This window comes from Hylobates moloch, unplaced genomic scaffold (assembly GCF_009828535.3).
Source record: "Hylobates moloch isolate HMO894 unplaced genomic scaffold, HMol_V3 SCAFFOLD_2, whole genome shotgun sequence".
NCBI classification, from domain to species: Eukaryota; Metazoa; Chordata; class Mammalia; order Primates; family Hylobatidae; genus Hylobates; species Hylobates moloch.
In genome coordinates this window covers 84,408,137-84,429,128 of record NW_026652277.1, presented here as the reverse complement: position 1 = coordinate 84,429,128, position 20,992 = coordinate 84,408,137, and the positions used below count along the sequence as shown (strand labels likewise).

Sequence of the window (20,992 nt, the reverse complement as noted above, 5' to 3'; positions counted from 1 at the left end):
GTACCCTAAAACCCTGAAGTATAATAAAAAAAAAAAAAAAAAAGATATATCAGATGTAAATCAACCAGCACGGAGTCTGGCAAATACATGCTCACAAAATGTCAATTATTGGCACTGTTTCTACTGCTACTAATAAAAAGTGGGCTGTTCTTTTCTAAAAAAAATAAAAAATAAAAAAAAAATAAATTATGCATCCACCAAAAAAATCAAGATATGTTTATATTACTGAAAAAACAAATAGTGGAATAAATATATAATAAATGAATATGTATAACCAAAACTTATTAAATTTTACCATGAAAAATTTTGATACTGCATGAATTTTACGCAAAAAAAAGTAAAGTATGCTGAAAATTAAGGAAGGGGAAGGAAGAATATGCTATCAAACACACAAACCCGAAAATTCATTTAAAATGCTGTTTTAATCACATTTGTTTTGTCCTTAGGTTAGTCTATACTGATTGCAATTTAGTGTTTACAGAAACCTATCAGTTTGGTCTTGTTACTTGGTCTAAGGCAGACTAATTACCACAGATTTTAATTCAAAGGACAGTGTAAAACAGAAAACAGTACAAGTCAAATTGAAGACAATAATCGAAATTTTCTGGCTGAGGCTGGAACTGTTTTTCACAGCTTTTCTCAGTTATCTTCTCAAATAAGGTAAGGCTTACAAAGTTCTGACTCCCTAATTGGGTGGCCTCCTAAGTTGTTTGTGGGGAATGAAGAAAAAAATTAAAGTATTCCTTACCAATAATACCCGAGGTATTTCTTGAGACTAACAAGCATTTTCTAAGGTTCAATCCTAAGATCTGTTTTGTTCTTAATTATACAGCAAAGGTTTAATAAGAGATCATGCTCTCAACTACAAAATCATAACAAGCTCCTCACTGAGACGATTTGGAGAAGGAGACCAAAATAACAACAACAAAGCATTGTACTTACAAAAAAAGAAAAAGAAAAAGGTTCCCAATTGTTATAAATGGTTAGAAGTACGGAAATCCCTGAGGAGCTAGACTAGGGGTCCATGAAAGGGTTTCTTTCAAAAGGAATACATATTCTTTGTAGTTTTTAATGAGCAAATATTATTTTTCGAAGTAAAAATTTATAAAGGCAAACTTAATTATGTCCTTGCTTAAATCCTTTCAATGGCTATTTGCCACAAAAATAGAGTCAATACATTAGCACAGGATGCAAGGTGTCTCATAATGTGGTCCGTTGTTTCCCTTTTCCACCCACAATTTTACCGCTCCCTGCCTTGCAGTCTAAACTCTCACCATTTTAAGCTACTGCTGTGCTTTTATTAATGGATACTGTAATTATCTCATTTGCCTTATTTTTCTATGCTGTACTTGTAAACCTTACATATTTTGTTACTAACTACAATGGGGTTTTCTTGACCAGAGATTTATTGAGATGAAGATATTTGTAGAATATTACATAGTCAAATATGTATGAAGGCCTATTTCCATTCTAGTAACATTTTAATAACAAAAATGACTTCTAATGATTAATCCAGTTTCCATTATAACACACTTCAAAAGAAAGCAAATTAAACCAAAGGCCTCAATTCCATTCCTAGGTTTAATTTGAATTTTTACAGTAAACACTGTATTACCTACAGTAAGTAATTTTACTCAATCTATTAAAAAGTCCCTTAACCACTTTATGTCAATGCTTCTTTCTACTTTCAAAAAATGAAGACACAAAAAGGTACATATGATTTATAAACTTTTTTGCCTTTACAGTACCTCAGAAACCCCAAGACAAGCATTTATTTAGGAAAAAGAAAAAACAAACTGAGAAGGCTTAGCTATGTTTCCTTCTGTATATTGTATGACTTTGAATGTAACAAATAGTACCATCAAGCAACATTTATATATACTTATAAGTATATAACCTATAAAATGTAAATCAGCCCACTTCCATGTATACAACAACATATATACTAATAAAAGAGTTTCATTCATACACGTTTTCCTTAAGCACTAAAAATGAGTATTCTAGGTCCACCAGACAGAATGCTTACCTTGGTGATGTACTTGGCCATCTGAAGTTTGTCTTTTAGGATTTTTTCTCCTAACACTTGCAGGTGAAGAACTGACCAGCGACGATCGGCCAGAAGACTGTGGCGTTTCAAAATCAGATGAGTAAGAATAATGATGTTTGCCTGCCTCTCTTTCTTGATCAGTACCTGGACTTCTTGCTCTTTCCCCCATTGTTTTGAAAAATGGCCTCTATTCACATAATTTCACAGATTATTTTCTCCAGAGGAGACTATAACAATACTGAAAAACATTTCCACAGTCTTCAGATCCTGATAATATTCATTTCTCCACAATCTATTTTCTCCACAATGTATTTGTAGACCACAATTCACATTAGCATCCAGAAGATAAATTTTTTTGCCCTGAAATTAAGGAAGTGGAAAGGAGACTTATCACACAGTCTCTACAGTTTCTACAGTTGATTACAATGAAAGACACTAAAAGCAAAATAATACATAGCTTACAATTTTTAAAAGAGGCTACAATTTATCTATATTTTCACAGATAAGTTACTTACAGTATTTGGAGAAAATACAGACCGTCATAGCCTAGATAGATAAGTACCTGACATACAACTACTTCTGAATAAATGTTAACTGAAGTTGACTGTTTAATTTTAAGAGTTATACTAGAGGCAAATGCTGAATTTTAACGGACAATAATGATCAAATCACCAGTTTTTTCTTTTTTAGGCAGGGAGGCAGTGGGAGTGGAGGTAGTGGTGATAGTAAAGAACAAACCTGCTAATAAGAGTAAATACACTTTGGGAGGCCGAGGCGGGCAGATCATGAGGTCAAGAGACCAACAAGGTGAAACCCCATCTCTACTAAAAATACAAAAATTAGCTAGGCGTGGTGGCACACCCCTGTAGTCCCAGCTACTTCGGAGGCTGAGGCAGGAGAATTGCTTGAACCCAGGAGGTGGAGGTTGCAGTGAGCCAAGATGGCGCCACTGCACTCCAGCCTGGTGACAGAATGAGACTCCATCTCAAAAAAAAAAAAAAAAAAGGAAAGAATAAAGAATAAATAAAAATATCCAAGATTGACTACACAAAAAATGTAAAACTAAAGTATATTTTTTAAAAACTAAAAGAAAAAACACTTGATGAGAAACATTTGCAAACATGACAAAAAATTGTTATCTTCAATACATAAATATATCATCCTTTGAGAAAAATATGGGGTAAAAAATTAAATGGGCAAAATATATAAGACTCCAAAAAGATAACACAAATTATTAAAGATTTTTCAAAATAATAACACTCAATGCTGTCAGAGTTGCTATCAGAAAAAGATCCCTAGAGTTTTTTTGGAAGAACACTGGCAAAATGTATTGTCACTTTAATTATGCTTTAACCTTTGATACAATAATTTCTGGATTCCAATAAAATAATGCTAAAATTAGGAGAAAAGTTATGTGCAAATATTTAATGTAGTACAGTACAATTTTTTTAATGGAAGCAAATTAAATGCCTAATCATTGAGGAATAATTAAGTATTTTATAAATCCATACAGCATAATATCATGAAGCTACTGAAAATGTTTATAAAAAGTTTGTATTTAAGGAAAATGCTTATACTATTATCGTAAATAAAAAATTCAAATTAGTGCATACAGTATGATCTCAACTACACATATTCATTAAAAAATACTGAAAATACTATTATTCATATCTGAATTCAGAAACTGAAAACATTTTCCAAGCAAGGAATACAAGAACACCAAAATAGTGCCTGCCTGACAACATGGATTTTAGATAATTTTCTCTCTCCATTAACATATTCTGGTTTTCTAACACAACAAAATTGGATTACTTTTATAATCCAATTTAGAAGAAACAAAAATCTCATTGATGAAAGTAGTATTAAAAGTATTGTTCTTCTAGTAATAACACATGAAAGGACATGCACAAGGCAGCACTATTTATTGTAGCATTATTACTGGCATAATATTTTATGCCAGATATACAGAGAAAAGATATACAGAGAATACAGAGGATATACAGAGAAAAGAAAGAGGGAAAAAAGCATGTAGTATGCTACCATTTATCAAGGAAGAAGGGTAACATATGTAATTTTTATATATTTAAGTAGAAGGAGAAATCAAATAATTAAGAAAAATAAAATGGGTTCGCCAGGGTACGGCTGTCCAACAGAACTTTCAGCCAGGATGGAAATGTTCTATAATCTGTGCTGTTCAAGATGGTGGCTGGCCACATGTGACTATCAAGCACTTGAGATGTTGCTGGTGTAACTGAAGAACTAATTTTTAATTTTATTTAATTTTAATTAATTTTAATTTAAGAAGCCACATGTGCTGGTAGTTAGCTTACTAAACAACACTGCTACAGGGGAAGGAAGGAAGCAGAGTTTAGGGAAAGGGATAGAAGCTAGGCTTCTTTGTATATAATTTTTGTAGATTTAACATTGGAAATTATAATTTTTAGAAATGAGATTTTTGAAAAGCAATTACCATAAATCAAAATAAAATTAGATAAATCAATCTACATACATGGTTGGTGGTAAAACCACACAAATTAACCAGTTCGAATAACTTTAAAACACAGTAACTTGACTTTATATTCCTAGTGAGACATAATGACCAAAAAAAATGCAAAAAAAATTTTAAAGCCATTCCAATAATCATATTTTGCTACTCAGATATTTTATTCTCAGACTTATACACATGTACTGTGAAATAAAACAAATGAGTAATTATTATTGGTGCAGCTGGGCACTAGAATTTTCAACATGGAAGAAGTAAATATAAACTAATGTGAGTTTTAAAACTTTGACACTGAAAATTTGAATTATGAGTGTCAGTATGAATTTATGATGGCTTTTATTTATTTTAAAAAAACTTCTTCACTTTGACCACTGAAAAATCCCAGAAACAAGGAAAAAACTAGGAACATTCCTAGAACCCAGATGTAGTGTCTATATGCCCCTTCCCATTGAAAGAACCTAAAGTTCCTTGTGAAATGCCTGATTCCATTTCTGAGGGAGGAAACACACAAAATAAATCTAAGAATATAGCAATCTGGTCATCCTAGAAAGCAAGGAAGCTATCAGACACTGCTGATGGAGTGTCAGTCAACTGGACTCAGGAGCCAACTTCAAGGAACTACTTGCCAAAGACAAGGCAAATTTGTCATCAATACGAATTATATCAGCAAACGATTTAAACATATAAAAAGTGTTTAAATCCTTGAGTTCATATGATATATTTTACAAAAACCTAATTATTCACCTTTGGAAGATTCTAGGAAACCATCTCATTTAATTTAAAAATTTATATACATAAAAAAACACACATGCATCTTGCCTATACTCTTAAAAAGCTATTATCTGAAAATAACAAAATATTAGATGAGAGGGAAGTATTTCTTTATGGAATTATTCTAGTTAACAAATAAAAAATAAAATATTAAAATGACAGAATTAGACGAGTGACATTTCACAACTCCTAATGAAATAATGAAGCTATATAATGATCATAAATGGCTGTATCGCTACAGAAAAGTAACAGCCAGACACCATGTCTCTGATAGGACACAATAATACCTCTGAAGTAATCTCCCCTCCTCCCCACAAAAACTAAATCTGAATCTACTGAAGCCTCTAAATGTAAATGACACTGAAAGTATGAAAGAGATCGAGGTACAAAGAAGCAATCGGAAAAAATCCAGACTGTAGCAAACTCTACAGGAAAAACTAGATTCTTTAATGAACAAATTGCAAGCAGAACAACAGAGAGGAGAGAAGAGGGTATTTATATAATAAGAAAGTCTTAAGAAACAACCACCAAGTGTAATCCATGGACAGTATTTCACTCCTGATTACAATAAATTGTATTAAAAAATTATAATCAAGAAAATTTAAACACTACTTATTGTTATTAGAGACAGGGTTTTGCTCTGTTGCCTCAACGGGAGTGCAGTGGCATGATCATGGCTTACTGCAACCTTCAACTCCTGGGCTCAGGCAATCCTCCCACCTCCTAAGTAGCCAGAACTACAGGCGTGCACCACCACGCCCAGCCCTGACCACATATTTAATATTAAGGAATTATATTGTTTTAGGTGAGACATTGATACTGTCTTTTTTTTTTTAAAGAATCTTTATCTTTTAGAGATATATGTTCAAATATTTATAAATAAAATTGTCTGGGGTTTGCTTCAAAATAACCCAAAAGAAAATGGGTAAGGGTAGAGATTATACAAAATTGACTGTGAGCTGATGATTATGTAAACTGATTGAAGACTTTTGAATTCATTATTCTAATATTTCCAATTCTGTATTTGTTTGATATTTTCTTTAGAAGAAATATTTTAAAAAGCAAAAAAAAAAACACTTTGATTTTATTTCTGATGTGTGTCCAGCAATCACAGTCTCTATCAAAATTAGCTACTGTATCTAAAATCAACAATTCCTATGGCAAATACTAATATTAAAAATATACATAAATCAGCCTGAATCTTTCACTCTGCAATCATGTGAAAAAATATTTACACACGAAAAAAATTGTCTAGAAAAAAAGGATAATGATAACAGCAAGTAAGTGGCTCTAGCACTCATTAGTATGTAAATCTGGAGAGTTTACCTCTCAATGTTAAGTCTAATTTTTTTAAACGTAAAATGGTAATATTACTAGTAACTACTTTAGAGAATTCTTGTGAGGATTAAATGGGATAATTCAATAACTATTACACAGTAAGAACTTGGTAAATATCAACAATTATATTAGCAATTCAAACACATATGAGATGCTCAGTAAATTATAACTGATGTTCTTTGTCAACAACTTTCAGTTTAAATTCCAATAATAAAATTAAAAGTTGGTTATATGGTAAAGATGAAAATTATTTCTGTTTACATTTGCATAGCAGAAGTAGCTTCCTATGACCTCCCTATTCCATCTAAATCCGAGGGGCCCACCAACTTTCTATGGCAAAGGGGAAGAATACAGTGTTCTCTCCTTGCCCCCCCTCAAATATATCCACATAGTTTCATAAAAATAAATAAAGGAAATATCCAATGCCCCATTACCCAAGTCCTGCTCCTTGAAACAACCATTTTAATGGCTTATACCTTTATGTGTATGCTATATCTTGAGTTAGCAATTTTAGACTATGAAAGATGAGGATTTAACTCACCCTTCACCTTATATGGTTGCAACATGCAACTACATGTTGGTTATGCATGGTTTTTCTCTTAGAATTCCTAATTGTCTTTTTTTCCTATTAAGTGGAAAAAACGTTTCTTATATCACTAATATCTACCAGCTTCTTAATCTACCAATAGCCTGAAGTCCATTCCATTCTTCCTCCTAAAGACATTTTCCTTGAATTTCCTATTCTAATTTAAACCAACTACTTTCTAGACTAGTACTGCTGTCATTCTGGAATTACTTTTATTGAATTCCTGAGTTAGTGCACTATTTCATTTAGACCATGTCACCTTTATTAATTTCCATCATCATTTTACTGGTCCACATCCTTACATAACTTCTTCAGAAAGTATTTATGGTTTAGGAAGTAAATGTTCTAAGTCCTCGAATGCCTGAGAATGTCGTTATTTTACCTCACACTTGTTACTTTTCATACATTCCAAATTCTAGGTTATTTTCTCTCATAACTTTGAAGACACTGCTTCACTGTCTTAAACCCTCAGCATTGTTTGTGAGACATGTTATAATCATTCTTTTGTTAAAAATATATCAGCATTGTTTGTGACACATATGTTACAGTCACTCTTTTATTCAAAATATATTTCTTGAGCTCTATGTAGCAGTAATGAACAGAAAGTCCCTGCCCTTAGGGAATTTACACTCCAGTTATGCTAAAACAGATTCTCATTCCTTTATAGGTTATCTTTTTCCTTTTTTCGCTCCCTAGGTGCTTTTAGGGCTTTCCTCCTTGTTATACTGAAATTTCACAAGCACATGAATACCAGTGAGCCTTTTTCGTTGTGTTGGGACCCTTTCTCCCCGTCTTCCTTTCAATCTGGAAATCTGTACCTTTAAGCACCAGAGATTTTCTTATATTGTTCTTCAGATAATTAACCTTTTTTTCCATTTTCTTTTTGAAATTTCTCCTAGTTAAATAATAAGCCTACTTTTTTCTTCTATTTTCAGAGTTTTTTCAATTTATCTTCTAAACCATCATTTAAAAAACTGTGCCAATATCTTCATTTCCAAGAACTTTTTCTTGTTCCGATTTTTAAAATAATTATTCTCTTCTCGCATCACTGAGGTAATATATTTTTTTCTCTGAGAATACTACATAAACATTTTCTGTTTAAAGTCTCTTGTGATCCAAGAATTACCTCTGCTTCATATAGTGTCAGCTTTTCTGTTTCTTTATCTTGGGCTTTCTATTTACATACTTCTGGTTTTACTTCTCTGAAGATAATTTCTGGTTGATCATTTATACTTAAAAAAAAGAGAGAAAAAAGAAGGAAATGAAACCACTCCTAGGAAATCCCCTCGTTTTAGCAGACCAGCTGGACCAATTCCTAGGACCCATCTTTTACACCTGGGCTAAAACAATGTCTATCATAAATATCCTGTTCACAGGAGAAGAAAGGAGAATTAGGAAAGTGGTCATAGCCATCTGGGAGAGGCAACACCCTCCCAGGCAAAAAGTCTTGCCAGCCAAACAAAAATTTCCAAATGTCAATCCCAACTGGAATAATCACAATCCCAGGGACTGGGCCCAAATGCAGGACCTCAGGAAACTAATAATTAAAGGGATCAAAGAGTCCACTCCTAGGACACAAAACGTCTCAAAGGCATTCGAAATTCAACAAGAAAAAGAGGAAATTCCCTCTGCATTCTGCAGAGGCTCAGAGATCAAATGAAAAAAATAGTCCGGATTAGATCCGGAGGACCTAGTAGGGCAAGGCCTCTTGAAAGTCAACTTTGTAACTAAGAACTGACCTTGCAGGTCAGGGAGTGCAGCTGCAGGTGTGGGGGCGGCAGGAGCCACAATCTGGAGCAGACAGCCAAGATAATGGTGGACAGTGTGGGAAAGCTAGTGTGAGTAAACCTCTAATAAAAGAACTAATGTCTGTATTACACAAAGGGAGTCACTGGGGACCCCAGGCTCTGTGTGATGCAATACTTAGGAATTATGGGTGTATAGGGATTTAGACCCTCACTAAACAAGTATGTGGAAGTTGTGTAACTTGTCAAAGGGTAAACAAAAAGGTGATCAGAAAACAGGCCACAGGAGGAAGGCCTCCAGAACTAAGACCATTTCAAAGCATTCAAGTAAATTTCACAGAAATGCCCAAAACAGGAAAACTAAAGTATTTACTGGTAATCATAAACCACCTTTCAGGCGCAGTGGAAGCCTTTCCCCTTCCCAATAGCCACTGCCAGGAATGTGGTCAAAATAATATCAAAACAAATTTTACGGCTGGGCGTGGTGGCTCATGCCTGTAATCCCAGCATTTTGGGAGGCTGACGCGGGTGGATCACAAGGTCAGGAGATGGAGACCATCCCGGCTAACACGGTGAAACTCCGTCTCTACTAAAAATACTAAAAGTTAGCCAGGCAAGGTGGCAGGCATCTGTAGTCCCAGCTACTTGGGAGGCTGAGGTAGAATGGCGTGGACCCAGGTGGCAGAGGTTGCAGTGAGCCCAGATCGCGCCACTGCACTCCAGCCTGGGTGACAGAGCGAGACTCCGTCTCAAAAAACAAAACAAAACAAAAAAACAAATTTTACCTAGATTTGGCTTGGTGAAAAATATTAATTCAGACAATGGGAGCCGCTTTACCTCAAGTGTGTTAAAGGGAATTATGGAAAGTTTACAAATTAAATGGAATTATCACACCCCTTGGCATCCCCCTTCCTCTGGAAAGATAAAAAGAATAAATCAAACTCTCAAAAAGCTATCACCAAACTAATCTTAAAAACTAAAATGCCCGGAACCAAATGTCTCCCAATAGCACTCCTTAGGATTAGAACAGCCCCAGGAAAACACTTGGGATTGTCCCCCTACAAGTTATTATATGGGCTCCTATATTTTGGCAGAGCTACAAATCTCCCTACTATGGAAACCAAGGATCAATTCTTAAGAAATTATAAACTGGCCATATCCTCCACCCTGTCATCCCTTAGGTTAAAAGGACTTCTAACTCAAACTCCGCCTCTTAAGTTTGCTGTTCACCACTTCCAGCCTCATGATTTCCACTTCTAGCCTGGTGATTTGATGCTGATTAAAACTTGGAAAGAAGACAAACTCCACCCAAGCTGGGAAGGACCCTCAAGTGCTCCTAACCACTGAAACAGCCATGCAAACAGCTGAACAGCAGCAGATTCACTGTACTCTCATCAAGGGACTGGTAAAACAGACCCCAGAAGGGAGGGGAAAACAACAGTAAAAAGTGCATGGGTCACCTAAGGAACCCTTAAAGTTAACTCTAAAAAAAAAATCTAAAAAGAAAACACAGGCTGGCCCCATTTCTGGAAGTTAATATGGCTAAAATGGGCTACTATACAAAAAGCAGAACGTCAAAATGGAAACTGGCAGGAACTCCTCCCTACCCAATCAAGTTGGTATCAATGTGACCAACATGGTAGCAACACAAACTATAAGATTTAATACCTGCCCGGTCTTATCTTGTGGGAATTTGAAAAATCAGAGACAGCTCTCACAGGCAAATAAATATCTTTTCCCTGAACATGATACAGGTTACAGTAGCGCATGACTCTACCCCAGCTGGGATGATGTATGGTAAACTACCCAATTTCAGGGTCGGACAATAAACACAGGGCGGGTAACTCTGAGCTGGAGACCCTCAAAGAATAAACTACATCTGTCCAAGGGCTCCCCGCCAAATAACTGCCAGAATTTAAAATGCAATCCTACACTCATCAATATTAACAATCCAGCCATTCTAAACCAAGAACCAAAGGAAGCGTCTTGGGTATATGGGTTAAGAGCAGACATCACTGGGAAAGACCCCCTAGGGCAATTCGTTCTCAAAAATCAAAAACTCAACCTCCCATTTGCCCGGAACTACTTCAATTCCAAACCCTAATAAACACTTTAGTCCACCAAATAATAACCCCAAAAGGGTAAAAATAATTGAGGTAAAGAATTTAAGGCAAACCTTAGAAATTGAGACAGGGTACAGGGATGTGAATGCCTGGGTCGAATGGGTCAAATTTTCGGTACAAGCCCTCAACAAGAGTAACTGCTACCAGTGTGCTGCGAAACAACCTCAGGCAAAGGTGGTTCCATTTCCTCTAGGATAAAATATCAATCCTGAAGGAATGTGTTGCATGTTGGCTCTATACCAGAACAAGGATGCATAGGAAAATGAAACTTACAAAAGTCTGTCATTGCTCTTTCCTGCATTGTGGAGGTCAAATCCCAGAGCAATTCCATCGTTCTCTATAGGGAATATAAACCACTCCTCTTGTTTCTCTAGGCAGGCGGCAGAGTTCAATAAGCCCATGGGAGAATTTTCAACTTGTACCCACATCCTAAACATCAGCGGTAAGGCAATGGCAATCACTCAGCTCTCCACATACCCAGTGCTAACGTCATGTGGTATTGTGGGAAAAGGAACCTCCGTAACCTGTTACCATCCGACCGGACGGGGACTTGTGCTTTAGTCCAATTGGCCATTCCCCTCTCCCTGGCATTCCATAAGATACCCAAAAATACACATGGTCATCAAAACCGAAAAGATGTAACAAATTCTTTTAATCCCAATATACATGTTAACCCAATAGGAGTCCCTAGGGAGATGCCTAATGAACTTAAGGCCCGAAACCAAATACCTGCTAGGTTTAAGTCAGCACTCTTCTCGTGGTCAACTATTAATAAGAATGTGAGGCTGGGCGCGGTGGCTCACGCTTGTAATCCCAGCACTTTGGGAGGCCGAGGCGGGCGGATCACGAGGTCAGGAGATCGAGGCCACGGTGAAACCCCGTCTCTACTAAAAATACAAAAAATTAGCCGGGCGTGGTGGCAGGCGCCTGTAGTCCCAGCTACTCGGAGAGGCTGAGGCAGGAGAATGGCGTGAACCCGGGAGGCGGAGCTTGCAGTGAGCCGAGATTGCGCCACTGCACTCCAGCCTGGGCGACAGAGCGAGACTCCGTCTCAAAAAAAAAAAAAAAAAAAATAAGAATGTGGATTAGATTAACTACATCTATTATAATCAACAAAGATTCATCAGTTATACTCAGACACCCTCAAAGGGGGTAGCTAGCCAGTTAAATGCCAACAGCCAAATGGCCTGGGAAAACAGGCTTGCACTAGACATAACACTAGCAAAAAAGGGGGGAATATGTGTTATGCTGGGTGGGAAATGTTGTACTTTGATTCCTAACAATACTGCCCCAAATGTAACCATCACGAAAACTTTACAAGGACTAACAACTCTAGCCAACAAACTGGCAGAAAATGCTGGAATTAATAACCATTTACGGGTTGGCTAGAAGGTTGGTTTAAAAAATGGAAAGGCATGGTAGCTTCAATCCTTACATCTCTCATAGTTGTGGTAGGAGTCTTAACAGCAGTGGGATGTTGTATTATCCCTTGTGTGAGGGGACTAGCACAGAGATTAATTAAAACAGCTATTAATAAGCAAATGCCCATAACTTACTAGCAAAATAACCTGCTACTACTAGAAACCAAATTAAACTCACTCTCCAAGAAAGAAAAAAGTTAACAACTTCTAAAGCAATTCAGGGACCAGAAAGGTTTAAATAAAAATGTAACCAAAGAAAGTAAATAGAAAAGAGGAGAGAATTAGTGAGAAAACATTTTAAATGGTCCACTTTCAAGGCATGATAAATCTAAGCACTGGCAGCCAGCCTGCAAATGTAACAAACCGCAGGGCTCATGCACCTAGAGGGTCACAATAAGCGAACAGAATGTGGAGGAGGGGTCAGCCAATAAAAGGGAAGAAAGTTTAGTTATTGGGAAATCGAAATTTAAGAGAGGAAGGGGATGGGTAATCCATCAGCCTTATAAGGTATCCTTATAAGGGTAACCTTATAAGGGGTGTAAGACTTAGGCAACATCCAGGAAGATGGTAACCCCATAGAATATAAATCATGCTGCTATAAAGACACACGCACACGTATGTTTACTGCGGCACTATTCACAATAGCGAAGACTTGGAACCAACCCAAATGTCCAAGAATGATAGACTGGATTAAGAAAAGGTGGCACATATACACCATGGAATACTATGCTGCCACAAAAAATGATGAGTTCATGTCCTTTGTAAGGACATGGATGAAGCTGGAAACCATCATTCTCAGCAAACTACTGCAAGGACAAAAAAACCAAACACCACATGTTCTCACTCATAGGTGGGGATTGAACAATGAGAACACTTGGACACAGGAAGGGGAACATCACACACCAGGGCCTGTTGTGGGGTGGGGGGAGGGGGGAGGGATAGCATTAGGAGATATACCTAATGTAAATGACGAGTTAATGGGTGCAGCACACCAACATGGCACATGTATACATATGTAACAAACTGCACATTGTGCACATGTACCCTAGAACTTAAAGTATAATAAAAATATATATATAAAAAAACAAATAATTGGTTAATTCATTTATTTCTAACCCAGGTTTTGAGGGATGTCTCTAAATCTGTGAAGAATATTTGAAATGGTTTGTGCTAACTCATGTTTAAGAAAGATTATCCTTAGCAAACTAACAAAGCAACAGAAAACCAAATGCCATTATGCCATTATAAGTGGGAGCTAAATTATGAGAACATATAGAGGGGAATGACACACACTAGGGACTACTAAAGGGTGAAGGGTGGGAGGAGGGAGGAGATCAGGAAAAATAACAAATAGGTACTGGGCTTAATACCTGGGTGATGAAATAATCCATACAACAAACCCCCATGACACAAGATTACCTATGTAACAAATCTGCACATGTACCCCTGAACTTAAAATAAAAGTTTAAGAAAGAAAAACAAAACAAAACAAAGAATATATTTTTTCTTTGCTAAACTTCTGATTACTTAGGTTCTATTTTGAAATAAGGTGGGTTTTTCTAACCTATGCGTAATACTTATATCATCTCACAATTTATCATTGCATTTAATAAGCCAGTACATCCTTAGGAAATATAACAACCCAAATAACTTAGCTTTCCTAGAGAATAGAAACTTAGACACGTGAAAATTCACTTGTAAAAAATTAGTCCTTAGTCCTTGTAGAAACTTGTAGCTGCCTGGCTAATCGCGTTTCAGAAAAATAGCTCAAATAAGCAAACAGGCACATAGAATATAAGTTAAATAAAAAAGAAAAGACATAAAAAATTAGACCAAAAAAAAGAAACAGATAAACATGAGGTAAAGGAAGTAACTATTAAGTTTTCTTATAAAGTATAAAGCAACAAAAACTACTATAGCTTAACAAGATTACCTAACAATTTATCACTGGACAGGACCCTAGGAAATCAAGTCTTTCCTTTGCAAAGATTTAGGAAACTGAGGCCCAGACTTACCTAAGTTCACAACTGGTCTAAGATCAGAAAGCTCGTTAGTAAAACTTGAAACAGACTGTAAGTTTTCTGACTCTTAGTTGAGTGACCTACTCAATATTTCAATAACAATCAGATAACTACCTCATCTTTGAAGCCACCTCCACCTGTATCTATCCCATCCTCTTTGCCCTCTCAACTCTGCTAAAACTGAAGAAGCATTTCTGCTCCTTTTTAAAGCTAAACCTTTTACTCATCTTCTTTCCCATACTACCTCTCAATGTCAAGGATTGTGCTTCTGCAATTGTGCCCTCTCTACAGGATCATTCCTATCAACAAAGAGGTGCTAATGAAGCTGATGCTTGATTCCATGTTCTGTTGCATCTACAACCCAATTTCTCCACTCCAATTTTCCAATAATTTTTTGAAGCGTAATCTTTAATCTAGAATGCTATCACCACTTCTTTTCCAACCATTTCCTTTTGAACCCACACTAGTTAGGTTTTCATCCCCACCACTCCACTGAAACAGCTTTTGTCAAGCTCACCAATGACATTCACCTTCCTAAATCCATCAGCCAAGTTTCTTATTTTTTGTTTTGTACATCTCCTCCCACCATCAGCCAATTTTCTGCCCTACTGGTCCTTAACCTCACAGTAGTGTTTGACATAACCAACCATTCCTTCCCTCCTAAAAACTCTCTCTTCTTACTTGCTTTTCCATAGTGATCTATTTTCCCGGTTTGCTTACTGCCTCGCTGGCTGTCTCCTGTCAGTCTCCTTTGTTGAATCTGCTTCCTCTTCCTGATCTCTAAATGTTGGAATACACAGGGCAGCACATGTTGTCTACATTCTCTCCTTAGGTGATCTCATCTAGACTTCATTTACTCTGGCTTCCACATTCATATATTCACCTTCCTACTTGACAATTCTATTTGGATATCTAAAAATCATTTCAAATGGACATGTCCAAAACTGAAATCATTATCGTTCCTTTTCCACCTCAACTCTTTCCTATGTTTCCGATCTCATTAAATGGTAAATCCATCCACTGAATTACTCACGACACAAATCTAAAGATCGTCCTGGATTCCTTCTTCTTACATCTCTCATCCAAACCATCTGTAAAACCAGACACTTTAATCTCCATACTACATTCCAGATCTGACCATTTCCTACCGTCCACAGTGCTACTGGTCTAGTCTAAGTCATGTGAGTCTAGTCCACATCCATGTTTTCTCTGTAGGAGTCCTGCAATAACCTCTTAACTGATATTCCACTTTCATCCTTGCCTCACATCAGTTTTTCACATGACAGTGAGAAAAAGCAACTTAAAACAGAAATCAGACCAGTACTGCTCTCCTGCTTAATGTACTTCAATGGTCTCCTATGGCCGTCAGAGTCCTTAACCAGGCCTGCAAACTTATACAAGGTCTAGCCCTTCTGTCTACTTCTCTATCCTTACATCACTCTTCCTCTCAAATCTCCTTTTTCAGGCAAGCTAGCCTTCTTCTGTGCCTTCAACATATAAGATTTTTGCCAACAGCCTTAGTACTTGCTGCACTAACTAGAACTTCACAAAAGTGGTTCCTTCTCTTCTTCCTGTTCTCAGCACAAATGTCACCTTCTCAAAAATGGCTCCTTGACAATTTTCTATTAAAGTGAGCCCAGTCACTCTATCCTATTACTCTGCTTTATTTTCTTCACGGACCTTGTTACTACTGGAAATAATCTTACATTTATTGCCTTACTTCTCCTACTAAATATAAGACCCATGAGACAGAACTCTTGTCTGTTTCGTTCACCATAGTAAACACACCACCCACCATTCATTATTTGTGAAATGAATGACTATAATGTTATTTCAAACAGAATATTAAGTTCCATTTTATAAAATTTTCCTTTTGGTTTTAAAGAAAATGTTAAATCTTCCCTCTTTTAAAATAATTGCATAAGAATTACTTAAATCTCTAAAATTCCTGAGAGAGAAAAGTTAGCAAATCAAAAAGTTTTCCTCAGAGTCGCTGCCATTGTAAAGCTGAAATATTTTTTTCTAGGTTAATTTTAAATAACTGAGAACCTAATAAGGCTTCAAACAAAATGAATTTCACCTGCAGTTAAAATAGTAATTTCTGACTAATGTAATGTAGTCATAATACTATTGAATAAATATAATTATTCGTTTTCTTAAAAGAAAAAAAGTGATCTTAGATTAACAGAACACTGAAGATTTATAGTCCATGTGTAGTTCTGCAACTAATTTAAACCAAGAATGAATCAGTTAACAGTTGTTCGTTGCGGGTGGAGGGAGGAGCTGAGGAGTGAGGGGTACTTGTATGTATCCCATTAGTTCCCTCTCAATGATAATCAAAGAACTAACTAGATAAAAGCAAAAAAGGAAAATTATAAGCCTTGTGCCCAATTTCAATTCCTAAGAACTGTTTATTTCCTAAAGCTGGCTAAACATGCCACTACAGCAATTAATAGAAAGCTACCAAATCTAATACTTGACATTGTTCATCCAAAAGTAAACTCTCCTTTAAAAAAAAAAAAAAAGTAAAAAGTCTCAAACAGTATAGATTACACATAACAGGTCAAAAAAAAAAAAAGAAGATAACCTAAAGATCCTCGAGCGCCAGAAGTTTCTTTTATCTCCGATTACAAATGAATCAGAAAACAAATCTAAGCTGTAGAGTCCATTGTATATAAATATCATAATGATATCTAATTCATCTGACTCTAAGAAACCATCTTAGTTTTAAGAAAAAAAAAACTGTAAAATCAACAAACTGTTAATTTCCTGACATATCCCTGTGCTCAGCTTCTTTGTATAAAACATTGCTGACTGGCTACCTTTGCTGCCAACAAGAGTTCACACAACAGACAACTAGGCAAATAAAATGGAAATAAACTTAAGTGAGAAAGATATAAATAAGGACATTTCTCCTACCCGCAAAAAAGATGAGATAAAAGTAAAAACCATATTGCTACATGCGGTTACTGCTCCTCTTCCACAAAGGAGAAATGAAGTAAAGTTTCTCCACTCTTCTAATACATGTCCCCACGTATTTATAAGCATTTTCCTTATTCTACTACTTATCTGCATAATCTTGCTTAAAAACCAAACTCTTTTTATTTAAAAATAAAACAAAAAATAAATAAAACAAAAAATAAAGTTTGGATTTAAAGTATGATCAAATATGATCAATCAGATCACAGTAAATACTACACTTGAAATGTAAGACATAATCGGCTTGTTTTAAACATTTTAAGCAATGGATCAAATTAAATCATCTTAAGTACAGTACATATTCCCAAAGTTCAATCAGTCAAATGAAAACATCATAAAATGTTCATTCATTCACTCATTCATTTATAAGACATTTACTGAACACCTATGAAGTGTCAGGCACTAGATTATAGATGCAGCTGAAGATACAAAAATGAGTAAAATACGACTGATCCCTTACCGTTAAGTAATTCCCAACCAAGAGGAAAAAAAAAATAATGCGACAGTCCATAAGTACTAATGATAAAAGGAAGCAGAGAAAGCTTAGTAAACTCAGAACTAAGATTAGTTTGAGAAGGTTTCTAGAGGAGATAATGCCTAAATTGAGTCTTACGGTATTAGCAGAGGTTAGGCACAATTATAATTTCATGCACGTGTGTGTTTGAAAAGTGGGGTGGTAAATGAGGTTAGAAAAAGAAGACAGTGAAGTACGACCCTGTCTCAATAAGAGGATGCAGCATTTGCACAAGTAAAAGGCATTAGATGAGCACGGCATATCACCAAACTGCAAATACTTTACAACTGTGCTGTCCAACGCAGCGGCTCCTGAGCACCTCAAATGTAGCTATTCAGAATTGGCATATGCGGCAAGTGTAAAACACATGTGGAATTTTGAAAACTTAGTACATAAAACAGACCATAAAATAGCTCTTCTATAATCTTTCTTATATTGACATATGCTAAAATAATATTTTGGATATATGTGGTTTAAAAATATATTAAAATTTCAGCTGTATTTTATTGTGTGTCTACTGAAAAAATGGATATAGCTCACATTCTATTTCAAATGGACAATGTTAGCTTAAAAGGATGGCACTGGCTGGGGAGTAGTGCTAAAGTAATAGTAAGTGGGACGGGATCGGGTGGAAGATAATATCACAAGAAGAATCTCTATGTCATTAATAAGTTGGTTGGAAACCAAGGCTCTTCAGTAGGGTTAATATTATCAGATCTGACATTTGCAAGGATCCATCTCCAATCTAAGAATTGGAGGGCAGGAAAGCTGGAGGAAGAATATCAATTGGTCTCGATAATCGCTGACAGTGTTTTGAAGGTAGTATAACTAGAGATACAGAGTACAGAATTGAGCAAGATAAACTACACTTGGTGACAGATTAAATATGAAGTCTGAGAATAGAGACGAACTTGAGTAAATTCCAAAGTTTTGGGCTTGCAAAATGAGGAGAATGTGGTATTCAAGCAGGACAGCTTTGGCAGGGAAAGGTGATGGGTTCAATATTGGACATACTGAGTTTGGGATGCCTATGGATGGGAAACTTATGTGGAAATACCAAAAATTAGCTACAAAAGTTTGACAGTAACTCAAAAGTTCCAGATCAGAAATAAAAAATTGGGAGAGTGTTAATAAAACACAAATAGTGTAAGCCAAAGGAGAGGAAGAAGACAGCCAAGAACACAGAGTAAAAAATAGAAGACCGAAGACAGAAGACTGGATTATTGGGAAAAACAATAATGAAATATGGAGGGCCGAGGAAGAAGATCCCACAAAAGAGTTGAAGAATGACAGGCAGAAGAAGAACCCAAGAGAAGGGTAGCATCTTTATTTTAATGGGCTTCCACTGTGTCCCACAGAATTATAGTTCCACAATATGATTAACGGAAGAGATGTGACTGACAAAAGAAGAAAAATCTCTTTTCCCAAGTCACAAACTACTTTTTGATATTTAAAATGATACTTTGTCAACTTAGAGAATCAAAACAAACTATTATTTCCTATAACTTATTTGGATAAACATACTAGTCAACATGCAGGAAATCACAAAGTGAAATATTTAAAACGGTAATACACAATTTAAATGTGGAACAACTGGAAAAAACATAGATTAAAATAACCATGCAAAAGAAAGAAGGAATGAGTAAAGAACTGGAAACATCGGTTTTACCATTCTAAAAATCATATCCCTCTGCCAAAAACTAATTTAAATGATGACTTTTGATTCCAAAGACATCTCTAATGCAAGTTCTTAACGTGAAGAAAAGGAGGGGAATAAATATGTATGTGCCCAAGTATACTCTCCAAAGAACAAAGTGAACAAAAAAGGAGTTTATATCAGATGAACTGGACCAGGGCTCTTCACTGTTAAACACTATCCCACGGTCTATCGAACGTAAACGTCACGTATCTGAGTACCGACTCCAACTCGAGTGTGCCAAAAAGGCACTTTCTTTTTTCTTTTATTTGTAACCATCTTTACTCCTCTCATCCCATCCCTGAAGGACGTATAGAAATATCACAGCCTGGACAAGTACGGCTTTCCACTCTAATCACAGTTTTAGTAATAACACATCTATTATTATCCGAGAGCTACCAAAGCCTCCTTTTCCGTCTTGGCCCTGCCCCTCCTCTCTAGTCTTGAGTCTCCACGGGCCTCCAGGGTTTTTGTTTTCTTTGTTTTAATAACAACCACTTCTCTAGATCCGCCTGCTCCCTTCCTTCTCTTCTCGGTCCCGGGAAGTAAATACCCTTTCCCAGCTCCTCTCCTGCTAACTTCCCAGTCCCCCCAGTGCCGGTCAACCTCCCTTCCTCGGGACCCTCTCAGGAGCCGAGCTCTTTACTCATTTTCCTAAGTCTTCCTTCTCCTCGCGGTCCCTAAATCCTTCCCCATCCCTAATCCCTTCATCTTCCCTGGTTTAAGAACCACCCGCAGGCCCCCATCCACGAACGCCCCTTGGCCAGCTCCCCGACGCTTCAACCCAGCCTCACCTCGCACCTCCACCTCCCCCGCCGTCTCCACGCCCACTTCAAAGCCCACCTCCAACCCGCCGGCTCTTCCGCAGAGCCGATACGGCGTCCCGCCTCCTTGCCTTCCCTCTTAGGACCGAACTCCCAGCTGGGGCCTCGGCGTCTGGCCGCCAAAGAGCGGATGCCTGGCTCCTGCGGAGGCTGCCGGGCGGGTGCCGAGGTTGCCGAGATGCGGGAGGTTTAAACACAGGGATGGGACGGGGGCGAGGACCGCGGCTCCTGGCTGGCAGCGGCGGTAACCTGGGCTCCAGGGTAACGGAGGCAGAGGCCTAGACTGCACTACGAAGAGACCGCAGCCAATCATGACGACTCTACCCGAGCTCCCATTGGCTTCTGTCTCCAGACGGCCCTTTTTATTGGCTTCAGTGGAACCGGAAGGCGGGACGGCGAGTGCGGGAGAAGGCCTCCATTGGCC

General features: G+C 37.0%; 1 protein-coding gene across 3 annotated transcripts in view; it reads right to left on the bottom strand.

Moving 5' to 3' along the window:
- Positions 1–20,853, bottom strand: part of LCA5 (lebercilin LCA5) — a 60,836-nt gene extending 39,983 nt beyond the window's left edge. The window contains exons 1-2 of one of the 3 annotated variants that reach the window (XM_032152658.2): positions 20,588–20,853; positions 2,027–2,407 (exon numbers count right to left, since the gene is read on the bottom strand). In XM_032152658.2, coding sequence (XP_032008549.1) covers positions 2,027–2,216 — 190 coding nt within the window. In that variant the 5' untranslated portion in view covers positions 2,217–2,407; positions 20,588–20,853. Of the gene's footprint in view, positions 1–2,026; positions 2,408–8,063; positions 8,108–20,538 lie in introns of those variants that run through there. The other 2 variants (XM_032152665.2, XM_058434982.1) reach the window with 2 other exon arrangements.
- Positions 20,854–20,992: the final 139 nt, after the last annotated feature.